Genomic DNA, 12,104 nt, shown 5'->3' on the forward strand with positions numbered 1-12,104 from the left:
GAGTTCTTTACACGTTAGGCACAAATAAAGGAAGAGTACAAGAGCAGTTAGAATTCACAAAACATTAGAAAAATTACTTAAAAACTGCTGCCAATTCCGGTTAGTTTGTCCAAAACCAAAACTTTCTTTAATTCTGCTGAAAACACATCTAGGAGGACGTAAAAAATTGATTGCCCGATTATGATCATGAAAAAACAAAAGACAAACTGTTTTTTCAAAAAACTACAACAAAAATACATTTTCGAGTTTAAAGCCAAAATTAAAATTACCGATAGTATTGATTCAGAACCACGCGTAGAAAAAACAAAGAGTACCTAAATGAACGGTGACGAGCCTAGACTAATGATCTTTGTAGAGGTACTCTTTGTAGAAAAAACAGAGTACCTAAATGAACGGTGACGAGCCTAGAGTAAAGATCAGATGCCACAAAGGAAATGTTTTACTTTTGCGTGTCGGTGATAGTATTTGTGTGTATTGTGTGTGTGTGTCTGAGTGTGTGTGTGTGTGTGTGCGTGTATATATGGCTTGCCAGTGTCTTTCACATTGTACTTAACATATCTTTCTAGAATAAGCTAGAAGTTTCGTTTTTCGCCGCCAAAAAAACCGCATATTTTTGCTTTAAACAGTTCAAGCAATTTTCTGAAATGCATATAAGTTGCGTTCGGATACTCCGGGCGGTTTCTCTGACAGAAAAGAATGGTGGTTTTTGAAATCTTGAGAAGTATGTTGGAACATACCGTGCAAGGCACAGACTCGCACGAGCCATCTTATTATTAATTCGAAATATAAATCGATCAGTCTTGAAACAATGGCCGGTTATGATTATTTATTGCTCTATCATTTATTTCCGACCCCTCTTGATAGGGGAGGAACTATATACTGACTGCTTTTTTTTGGTTCAGACCATTTTGACCAGTCGATATATTCATCGTAGAGAGATGTGAGTGGTATCATTAAAAAGCCCGTCCAGGGTAGAATATGGAATAAAAACTTTTTTGAACTTCGTTGTCTAGTTATCGTGGTTTAAAGTTTTGTGAATATTAGACCGATTTGCGTTTTTTTTGTTAACATTTTCCGGAATTTTTGCCTAAAATTTCGTTAATTTTGCTAAAAAATGTAAAAATTGTTTAAAAAAACTGTTGATGTTACTTTTAAAGAAAACAAAGTATTGTTGACTATTTTGATTTGATTTCTTTGGCCAAAATTTTGGGTAAATATTTAACAGTTCAGCCTTTTTCATCAAAACTTGCCCGAAATAAGCATGTTTTGTCCACTTTGATTAAACATGCAGGAAGTACACACCCAAAAACAACTAAAACAATCTTTGTAAACTACAAAGGGAGATAGCCCTACTTTCATGTCCATTGAGAGTATTCTGGAATTAAATATTTTCCAGCTTTTTGCTACCTTAACTCTATGATTAGCAAAAACGCAGCATTTATTTTTGATCTTATAACTAACAAATTATCTAGATCTAGAATATTCAAAACAATTGGGCGTTTCGTTAAAGAACGAACATTAATAGCAAGTCTGGTTTTGGTTTAAACTTGGATTGTTGCAATCCAAAAGTACTTCGGACTGTAATCAGTCGGTCTTTTTTTAAAAAAAGTTTTCGAATTTTTAATGTTAATTAAAGAAAGAGCAATTCAAATCAAAGTTCAGTGTCGATAGGTTCCATTGGTTTCACAAGCAGCTCCAAATTAATGTATCTAGTTTGAAAGCCTATTGTAGTGTTGGTACTTTTTTGAGCGCTTTGATAATACTATATTTCAATTTTTTTTAAAATTTTTAGGCATCGGCCCATTTTTCACGTTTGTTTCTCGTTTTGTCACATGCTCACATTATCGAAAGTTCACATATATAAATATACACAATTTTATATACAATAAAATCTTAGAAGGCAAGGATTATGGTTTTGACGGCTTGGACACCCCTTTCTCGAAGAACTTAATTGAATTTTTTCATTTGTCTTTGACTATCGTTTTTACTTTGCCTTCGTAATCGTAAGAAATTTCCTGGATTTTGACATCTTGGATCTCATTGGCTTTCTATGGATGAACAAACGAGCCTATATTCTAATTGGATTAGATAGCTGATGGCTTTCATGACTTTGAAAACAATTGTTTCCAAAAATAAAAAACCATTCTTTAATTTTTGTTCTTTTTGTCGTCTGGTTTATTACCGTTCCGATATGACATTATTGTCCAAGGAAGGTGCAATTGTGTAAACTCTAAAGTTTTTCATGATTTCGTTTTAAATATACTGGCATCGACAGAGGTTTTTTCCCAAAAAAAACTAATTTTTGATTTTTGATACTCTTTTGTAGACGTAATACAAATTCTGAAAAATTAAAGATCTCAAGAGCTTCCTTTGGACGAATAAACGAACCGATTTAGTTATATCATTTTGTAGCTAATGGCTTTCATGACTTTGAAAATAATTGTTTTCGAAAAATACAAAACTATTACTTAATTTTGCCCTTTTTTCTCTTTTTGGTCTACTTTTTACCTATTCCTATTAAAGAGAGCTCGCATACCACATTATTGGCGTTCGAGGAAGGCTCAATTGAATATATTTTGAGAGTCAAAATATGACTTTACGGCTTCGACAACGTTTTCTCGTTTTAATTGAATTTTTGTTTGTCTCTATTTGTAACCGCATAAATAATTGATCGAAGACTTCTCAAAGCCCTCTTGTAGAGGCGTAAGTGATAATAAACATGTTGGATGCTTTCATTTACTATCTAATGGTTTTCATCACTTTGAAACTCATTGATTTTAAAAATTTAAGCCAATTGTGTTTAAAACTTTGCTGTTTATGCTGTTTTTTTTAACTTTTTTGTCTAATTGTTACCGAGCCTTTTTATGGAGTGGTCCCAAATTTCTCTAGTGAAGTACAAAATGTTCTATTTAGTTTCATTTTTTTCTGACGCTATTTTGACCTTGTTAATAATTCTTTTTTTAAAAAATGGACATAAAACTTTGGATGTAATTAATGCTTGTTGTTATTGTTGTTTGTTTCTGTTGTTCGTCTTGACTTGCTTTCTTAATAATGGCTGATCTGATCAATCTAACGCGGCATTTTTAATCCACTGAGTTATCTGCGTTGGATACGACCTTTTTGTTCATACACATGTTTTTGAATACTTAAATTTTTGGGGTTTTTTATCTGCTCCTCATTTGGTAGGTATTTATGCCAAAAATGCGGATGAGCGGGGTCGGAACTTTATGTGCGAACGCACATTACCGAGCCTCCTTGTTAATAACTAATTTCAAGAACCCAGATTTTTACATGAAACGCCTGCAAATCAAAAGTCATGGCTTTTCAGGTAACTTTTAAGGCATGAGCTACAAACCTCGAGTGACGTTCTCTAAATATTCTTTCAGTTGAGTAGCAAATTTTTGTGATGTTCCCTCGACTGTTGCGTACATGATGAAAATTTCCACAGAGCTGTCCTCCTCGTTACTTGAATGTCCATTTGCAAGTGCGAATGTTTGGGAAATAAATCTGGTAAATTTTGATTCCTTTTTAAAATTACATATTAGATAAAATTCCTCAAAAACCAAGACACTAAAATAGGACAAACAGCCCGGAATTCACAGTTGATTTACGACAACAATTTATATTCAACGTTATTTACAATGGCGTATGCATATCCGTAAAAGCATATAGATTTACACTGCATATATATTTTTAAGTTGCTGAAAAACTGTTGAAAAACTGCAAAGTACAAAAGGACAAATAGAGACAAAAAAACGATAATTATTAACGTCAAAATCCAGGAAATGATATAGTTTTTCAATTGATGAGACTTGTATTTCCAAGCGCGTTTGCAACTAAAAAAACCATAACAAACAAAAACGAAACTTACCAATTAACAGATGAACCCGATTATCTAACCAAGAAAAAAAACAAAATTTACGACAAATATGCTAAACGAAAAAAAAGTTTCATAATTTTTACTTCATCAAAATATTTCATTTAAAAACCTGTTCATTTCGTTGATAATCACAAGTAATTGCCCTTCTAAAATAGCAAAAGAGGACACAATTTTGACCAGGAAAACAACATCTCAAAAAATTACGAACTTAAAAACTCGTTGATTTTCATTATCAGATTTGGGCACTAACATTTTCCAAGCCCATCACCTCAAAAAAAATGTAAAAAAGTTCCAATCATCACAATGTAATCTGATTTTGATCTAATTACCTTCAATACAATGAACAATTGTGCGAAAAAAAGAACAAATTTGACATTTTAACTTCCGCAATCAAAAACAAATACCACGGATACGTCAAAAAGAAAAGAATTCAAAAACTGAAATTCAGAAACTTCAACTCCAGACTATACTGCAAGTACAGATAGGGCAGTGCGTTACATCATTAATTTTGTCATTCGGTATTTTTTTGCAATTCCCTATTTGGTATGGTAATATGGTTCGCATTTGTGATGTCAGTGATCAATCGCAGGGCTGCCGACGTGCGTCAGTTCGTGTAAGTCTAGATTTTTCGACATATCGAAACCAGCGGTTTTGATGATTGCGGCTAAACAAATAACAAAAACCTTAGAGTCAGTAAAAATCCCAACCTCGTAGATTAATTAACTGCTGCACGTAGTTAAAATTGGAAGCAAATGTATCTTTTTTTGACAAATGGCATGCAAGAAAAGCAGTAAATAAACTAAGTTTCAACAAATAAATTCCATTCGTCTGTTTGGAAAAATATTAAAAATCCATCAAGAATGGGGCAAATTTAAAAAAAAATCACACTGAACCGATAAATATAGTCAACATTTTGATAACTTATCAGACAACTCTGATTACAGATAGGAAAAGCTTCGGAAAAAGTCAATCGTACAGAAGTCATGTTCAAGTCAGTAAAAAAATTTCTAAGCGTAGCATCCTACAATTTCTTGTAATTGGAACTTAATTCTACATTGAAATTCAATTGTGAAAAATTGCAGCAAAAAATATTTGTTTTTTCTCCAGCATTGACTTTAAAAATTGAAAGCAAATATGCAGTACCAGAAAAACTAACTGCGAACTCAGATACATTCTTAATTACCAAAAAAAAAACAGATGGAACTAATTATGCAAAGACATGTTATCATATTTTGATCTAATTATCTTTAATACAATCAGGTACAACCAAGAATTATTTACAATAATATATCCCTACAATATACCCTTCAATAAGCAAAAACCAGTTTTGCTCTCAAAAGAGAAAAAGAAAACGAGAAAAAATATCAAAAAACATGACGAAAAGTTGCAGGTTGAAATTCAATTTCCTGAGAACAATCAATTTTGAGCACTTAATTAACAAAATAAAAACAAATTTGACTTTTGAACAGCTTCAAGAAAATACAAATTCAATAGAAATGCCAAAAGTCGATTTTGAAAAATTGAAGATAAAAACGTTACCTGTAGTACCGGTAGGGAAGTGCGGTGCATCATTATTTTTATCATTCCACATATTCACATTCGTAGGACGGTATTGAAAATCGCATTTGTGATGCGTGAGTGGGCGTAAGTTGCCCAAGCGTTTTTGTTCATGGGAGCCGTGTTGTTTGTCAGTAAAACACGCGTTTTAATATTTAAGACAAAAAGACTTGAAATCAGTGAAAATTCGCTATCTCCTCAGAATAAATAACTAAAGCACGTAGTTCAACTTAGAAGCAAATGCAAGACTTTCACAAATGAGAAGCACGAGGACTTCAGTGCCTCAAAAATCGTCAACGTTGTCAACTGTGCAGTCAAAAAGTAGTTCTTTGAACAAAAAAACGAACGATTTTGCAATCGACGCTCAAAAATTGTTCGAATTTAGTATTGTTGGGTTATGGACTTTCGCAAGCGGAATAAAAAGCGTTTTTAACTAAGTAAAAGGATTAATTTCTCAAAAATGAGAGAATAACAAAATGATATTTTACAGTAGAATTTAGAGATTTACAGGAGAGATCTGATTATTAGATCAAGATGGTGATTTGAATTTGGGGATGAAAAGGACTCAAAAATCAGCTGTATATATACCCATTATCAGTGTGAAAAAGTCAAGATACAAAACTAATCTTAGCACCGTGATTTATTGTTGGGGTCGCAAAGGTTACCCAATATGGTTTGCTTCTGCAAATCAGTCGCAAAGGGAACCATAAGTGGAATGCATTTGCACTTTTCTAAGAATTCATTCACACTTCCGGAGATATCATCATCATTTAATACATGCTGGGAAGATTTTACATCAATTAATCTAACTCTAATAATAGTTATCTAGATTCACCAATTTGAACCGAATATTGATTCTAAGCACCATTTCTTGACGATTCATTTATAAAATTTCTTTGATCGAAGTCATATTGCTTGTCTTTCTAATCTGGTAAGTCAAACTTTCTTTCTAATTCTCACTAAGTTTAAGACTATAGTTTGATCGATATTCTAACAAGTATCAAATATCTACCGATAATCGAAACTAAAAAATTTGGATTAAGCCGACAAACTATTCATTTTTGTCACAACTTTTAATATTACTCCGGTTACGGGTAAAAAAGGCTCGACAAACACCGAACATGTATATCCAATTTCGACTCAAACTTCGGGAAAAATGATAACCACATTCCTCCGAAAATTTGTCAGTTGGCAGAGACACTAAACGCGTTCTTTTTGCATAGCATCCTATATTTTTTGTTGTAAAATGAATCTTTTAAAAATGAAATTCAATTGTAAATTAAAAATTTGAGAGTACGTCTACACCTACGTTCGCTATTCGTGTTTAAGAAACGCGTGAAAGTCAAGTAAAAACATAGACGGTAGCAGCTCTACAAGACCAAACAACCGACTTACGTCGAGTGAATCGCTCTCAAACACAGTTGGATTCTGTTTTAGCTAGCTTTGTCTTGAGAGACTAGCTTAAGCTTGAGGAAGTGAAGGAGTAGAAAAATGGGTACCTTAGTGTTTCTTGTATGACGGGTATGAGAACTGAGGTTCCATGCTAAGATGACAATTTAAAAACGAAACGAACTTTGCTAACATCACAATCAAGACTATCATTGCAACTTTTCGTTCGAAATGTTTCCAAAACAAAAAAAGTCACAACCAGACTTGGCTCAAAAAAAATACTCAAGGGTTAGATAAATTTTGAATAAATCATTAAAAAATAATTCATATGGAATAGCAGAAAAATTCTTCAAAAAATTACGAACGAATAATAGCTACATTGTTGCAAAATTATCAATATCTGAGACCACCGAATAAAATTGAGATACACAAATTAATCATCATTTGACTGACTATTTTGATAAAAAAGGGCCGTTTAATTATTTAACAATAAGTTTCTTACCAGCATAACCACCAGAAATCACCAGAAGTTCATGCATATTTTACAAATATTGAAAAGGAATCAAATATGCCTGTGATGTAAAGTGTGGTAAAGCGCAGCTCCAGTCAGAAAGGACACTCCAGCTACAGTTGCAACTGGTCCGACAACTTTCCAGTCCAACTTCATCTCAACAAATCAGTCGGAGCAACAATTCATCAGTCCATTTCGCATTCTGAATTAAACAGTCACTCTCACCACTTACCTCTTCTTCCTGTTTCAGATTTCAGTTTTTTTAGACAGCTTGACTTGGTTTTGTGTTTTCCCCGTTTTTAATCCCAATCGGAGGTTTCATATCAGCTCTCTTGCTAATGATCGACCTAATTTAGTTACAATTTCACTCCTGATGTTGCAAATTCTTGTGCCGCGCACAGACTGGCACGAGCACACTTGTCTCATGCTCGCCCACCAAAACTCAAATATGCTACAAAGCTAGCCAAAGAGAGATGCATCAGATTCTCTATAATTTTATATGTTGTGCACATAAGTTGCGCAACAATTCCCTCTATATCAAATACGTTAGAATAAATCATCGAATTTATAATTGAAATACGAAAACCCTTGAAGTAAACTGCAACCTCTATTTTAAAAATCTGTCTACTTACTTCATGATAAGCCAGTCAACAATTCTAACAGACTCTTTGTTAATGACATTATAGAAAATACTAGCTCAAAGAAAGTATCTCTTTTTAAGAAATTCTTGCTTTTCAGACCATTCGACATCCCTCTTCCATATGGGATGATTAAATTAACATGGAAAAAAAGCAACAAAAATAACAAAAATATTGGATGAGAAAATCAAATGGATTTTCACAACTGATTGGACAAGAGAATCAAAACCAAAATATTCATTTAGAGAAATAATTTCAGAGAATCAGAACCAAATTTTTTATAGACGATGTCTATGGTCAACAGCGTGAGTGAAAATGAATCACTATTTTGCGGTCAAAATGCAAGATAATTTTGCGAAATAAATACGTCAACTACGATCGAAACGAAGAGTATGATCATGGTCTCAAGCAACGCTTTATCAACCGAAAGAAAAACTTCAAACTTCTTGAAAAACACACACCGGTAGATTACCTGATAAAAACCCACGAGCTCAAGACTGATCTGTAATAAAAAAAAACAACTGATAACGATGTTTAAAAATTATGACGATGTTAAAATTCTGCTATTTGACAGTTGATAATGGGGTCATAAACATAATCTGCAAGTAAAATTAAAACATAGCCGGCAGATTGGCAGAAAATAGCCGCGATAGACGCTTGTGGCCTACCATGAATTGAAACAACTAAAGAAATAAGATTGACAGATCAAACACCAGCTTTTTAATAGACCACTAGACTTTTAGTTTAGATTCGGACTGTCATTTTTATGAGACATTTGTTCAACAAGGAAAAAGCCCTAATGGAGCTTTTTCAAAATTAATAGAGTCTTGAGTTTTTCGATATAAAAACTCAAGACTCTATTACTTAGAAATTAGGACATATAGTTTGGCACTACTTAGATGCAGACTATTTACCATTAATTAGTAAATGTTCATAAAATTTAAAGTTCCATAAGTGAGTTCAGAAGTCTTTTTTGGTGAGTTAAGTCACGCAATTGACCTAAAAGCAGAAATGACGTCACGAACACAAATTTTAACTGCAAAAAGCAGTAGAAGTCACTGAAGTCATTGAAAAAGTCAATTCCAAGAAGTCACGGTAAGACGAAACAAGAATCTGTTAGACGAAGTAAAAAAACAAATGCCGCATGTGAACAAAAAACCATTATCGAGAAATAGCAATTTGTTTCAAACAAAAAACTAGGTCTAGAATGAACTATGAATTAATTGTGAAAACCATTTAGAAAAAAAAATCCGATCCAAAAATTGAAAAAAACAGTAAAAAATCAAAACAAAAATTGCCCCATGTGAACAAAAAACCAGTCGAAAAAATTTTCCGCCGCAAAACCACTCGCTTTTTCACTCCACTTCCTGTTTCGGCGTGACCAAAATCCCTACTCCAATTGAAAAATCATGAAAATGTGTGAATAGATCTTAAAAAACAGAAAAAGCGCCCCAAGGCAATTCAAACTCTTTGAATTGTGAAAAATTAGGAGCGCAATAATGGCCGCCTGGAATTGCTGACGCGGAATTAAAAATAAAGAGTCCCCGGATTCTGTTTAACAAATTAGCTTGACTTTAATTTTCACAACAAAAATGCCAATAATACCAAAAGAAAACCTTCCAACGTTGCAAAAAATGCCATTGTTTAATTTTGAAGCTATTTTGATCTTCTTGTTCACTGTGAAAAGGCAATAAGCTAAATCAAAGTGGACAGAAGTGACGGAAAAAGCATCAAATTTGTACTTTTCTAATAAAACTTTACTTGACCCCATTTTAGAGACTTAATTACTTTTGTTGGCCGTGATATCGCAGATAGCAAAACTGGAAACTGTTTTCTCAAAGAATAAGCTTTGCAAGGAAAAATTATGTAATTACCATTTAAGTTTGGTTTCATTTTGGGGCTGTAAAAAAACCGCGGTAACCTTGCACAAGTGACGGTGTGGACAAATGACAAGGGCGTGACGATATCTTGTAGCTGTCGGTCACACTGGCTCAAAGAAAGCGTGGTTCATAAGTAGGCCGAAAAATTAATTAAATTTGCTGTCACGAATATTCAAAAACGCTTATAAATGTAATCTTAAAAAATTGTTTGCAAATTTGCTTCAAGGTTAAAACTATCTGTCACAATTATCCAGGTTGCCTGATTTTGAGTTAGAGTGAACGACAGTGACAAGATTTCGTAACTCCTTCGAACACCCCCAGAAGTTTATAAGTTCAGAGGACAAAAGACGGAAAAATTAGTAAATTCGTCTTCTGTATTAACCGTTGTCTACAATTCCGAGTATTCGTTTAGCCTAAAACCTTGTTGCTTAAAATTTGCTATTAATTGTTTGAGACCCAATTCAAGGAAATAACTGTTCTTTTGAGCCGTGATATGAGTAGTTGAAAACTGCTATTTGTTTCCTCGATGCAAAATTAGTTCTCCAAAGGAAACTTTCAGTAATTAATCGCCAATTAATATTGAATTCGTTTAGGGGTTGTTAATTACCGGGGTTAGTAACCATGGAAAAGTGACGGTATGGGGAATTGTGAAAATGGGTTCCGGACGTAAGACAAACTTTTTTCACTTTGTCCACGCTTCCTCAAAAATGGGCATCGTCCTTAATTGTGACTGATATTTTTAAACTTGAAAGAAAATATTTAAATTCGTTGTAAAGGACATCAAAACACGCTTATTACCCTTATCTTAAAAGCGGGTGTGCAATTTTGTCTCAGGTTACGAATATCCGTTACAATTAACAACTATGCCAGCTTTTCAGTCGGCGTGGACAAAAGTGACAAGAGTGTCATTCCTGATCGCAACCCTTGTAAAAACTATCCACACCGTTACTTGTCGACAGTTAATAAAAGAGGTAATTACCAGCCCCAGAATTAAAGCCTACCTTATTACTGCTTAAGTACAGAAATACTTGTTGGGCATCGAGAAAACGCTTAGCCATTTTACAACTACCCATATCACAGCTCACAAGAACAATTAGGTCTCTCAATTGGGTTTTATGATGCAAATAATAAAATTTGAGCAATAAGGTTTTAGGCCAACTGATACATCCTAAAATTGTAGACACCGGTTTAATACATGTGACGAATTTCATTCCTGCTCCGTCACTTCTTTCAAACAGTTAAGTTATAGCCTTTTCATGACGTTTTATGAGAATTGGTGACAAAGTATGTTCACAGTTGCCCCCTGAATACAAAAATCCTTAAAAAACCGGTAAAAACAAGATTAAAATTAGAAACCCCCATATTCGACGAAATCGTTGCAAGAGAAACCAACTAAACAAAGAAAATTGTTCTCCTTTTACAGATATTTGGCTTTTTTCTTTCAAAAAAACCCAAAAAGAACATGTTATTCCAGTTAAGACAAACTCTGGTGAAACTTGCGAGCATGAAATTCACAATCCGTGATAAACGTCGAAATAATCATTTTAAAAAGTTGAAAAAAACTCCAATTTTCTTCATAAATTAAGATATGCTGATCTACCTACAGCTTCTTTTTCGTTGTCTTCTTTTTCAAAAGGTTACTAAAATGGTAAATTTTTATTTCAAACAAAACTAGACTCCTGTCTTTTTCAAAAATGCGCATCGAAAAAAAATCACATGACATATATCACATTGAAAAATCATTTTTGAAATATTGGAAGAACAATAAATTGGTGTAACCCACTAACGTCGAATGAATTGCTCTGAAACGACTGGCGAGCAGCTGACTTCGTCAGTAGCTAGCTACGGATTAGGAAGGCTAGCTTCAGCTTAATTGAAGGGACGGCGTGGTGTGAACGTGGCGGAGGGGAGAGCACAAGGAGGAGCACAAGTCCCAGGGGGAGGGGGCTCGCGAGGCTATGTGAGGAGGTGTGAATCGGAGTCAAAGTCAAACTCTAAGAACCGCCCTTCACACCATGGATTTGCCTCAAAAACCATTTTGCTGAACCGCCTACTTAGAGTCTAGAAAGCAGAGAGGCTCTTAAAAGATCTTATTGCCCACCGGGATTAACTGTTTATCACGTTTTGGGGCCGATAAGTCAAAAAAGATTAGACGAAAAATTCGTCAAGCGAAAAATTATATTAGAAAGACCACATGACTAATATAATTGCTACAAAATTCGCTTCTCGGTCAATTTTAAAACTTGTCA

The 12,104-nt window shown here is 33.9% G+C and overlaps 1 protein-coding gene across 1 annotated transcript in view; it reads right to left on the minus strand.

The window, feature by feature from the left end:
* LOC142351119 (S-adenosyl-L-methionine-dependent tRNA 4-demethylwyosine synthase TYW1-like) overlaps positions 1-7,577 on the minus strand; it is a 40,508-nt gene extending 32,931 nt beyond the window's left edge. The window contains exons 1-2 of the mRNA XM_075403211.1: positions 7,399-7,577; positions 3,356-3,507 (exon numbers count right to left, since the gene is read on the minus strand). Coding sequence (XP_075259326.1) covers positions 3,356-3,507; positions 7,399-7,493 — 247 coding nt within the window. The 5' untranslated portion in view covers positions 7,494-7,577. The remainder of the gene's footprint in view (positions 1-3,355; positions 3,508-7,398) is intronic.
* Between the last annotated feature and the right edge of the window lie 4,527 nt (positions 7,578-12,104).

This window comes from Convolutriloba macropyga, chromosome 12 (genome assembly GCF_964194025.1).
Source record: "Convolutriloba macropyga chromosome 12, txConMacr16.3, whole genome shotgun sequence".
NCBI classification, from domain to species: domain Eukaryota; kingdom Metazoa; phylum Xenacoelomorpha; order Acoela; family Convolutidae; genus Convolutriloba; species Convolutriloba macropyga.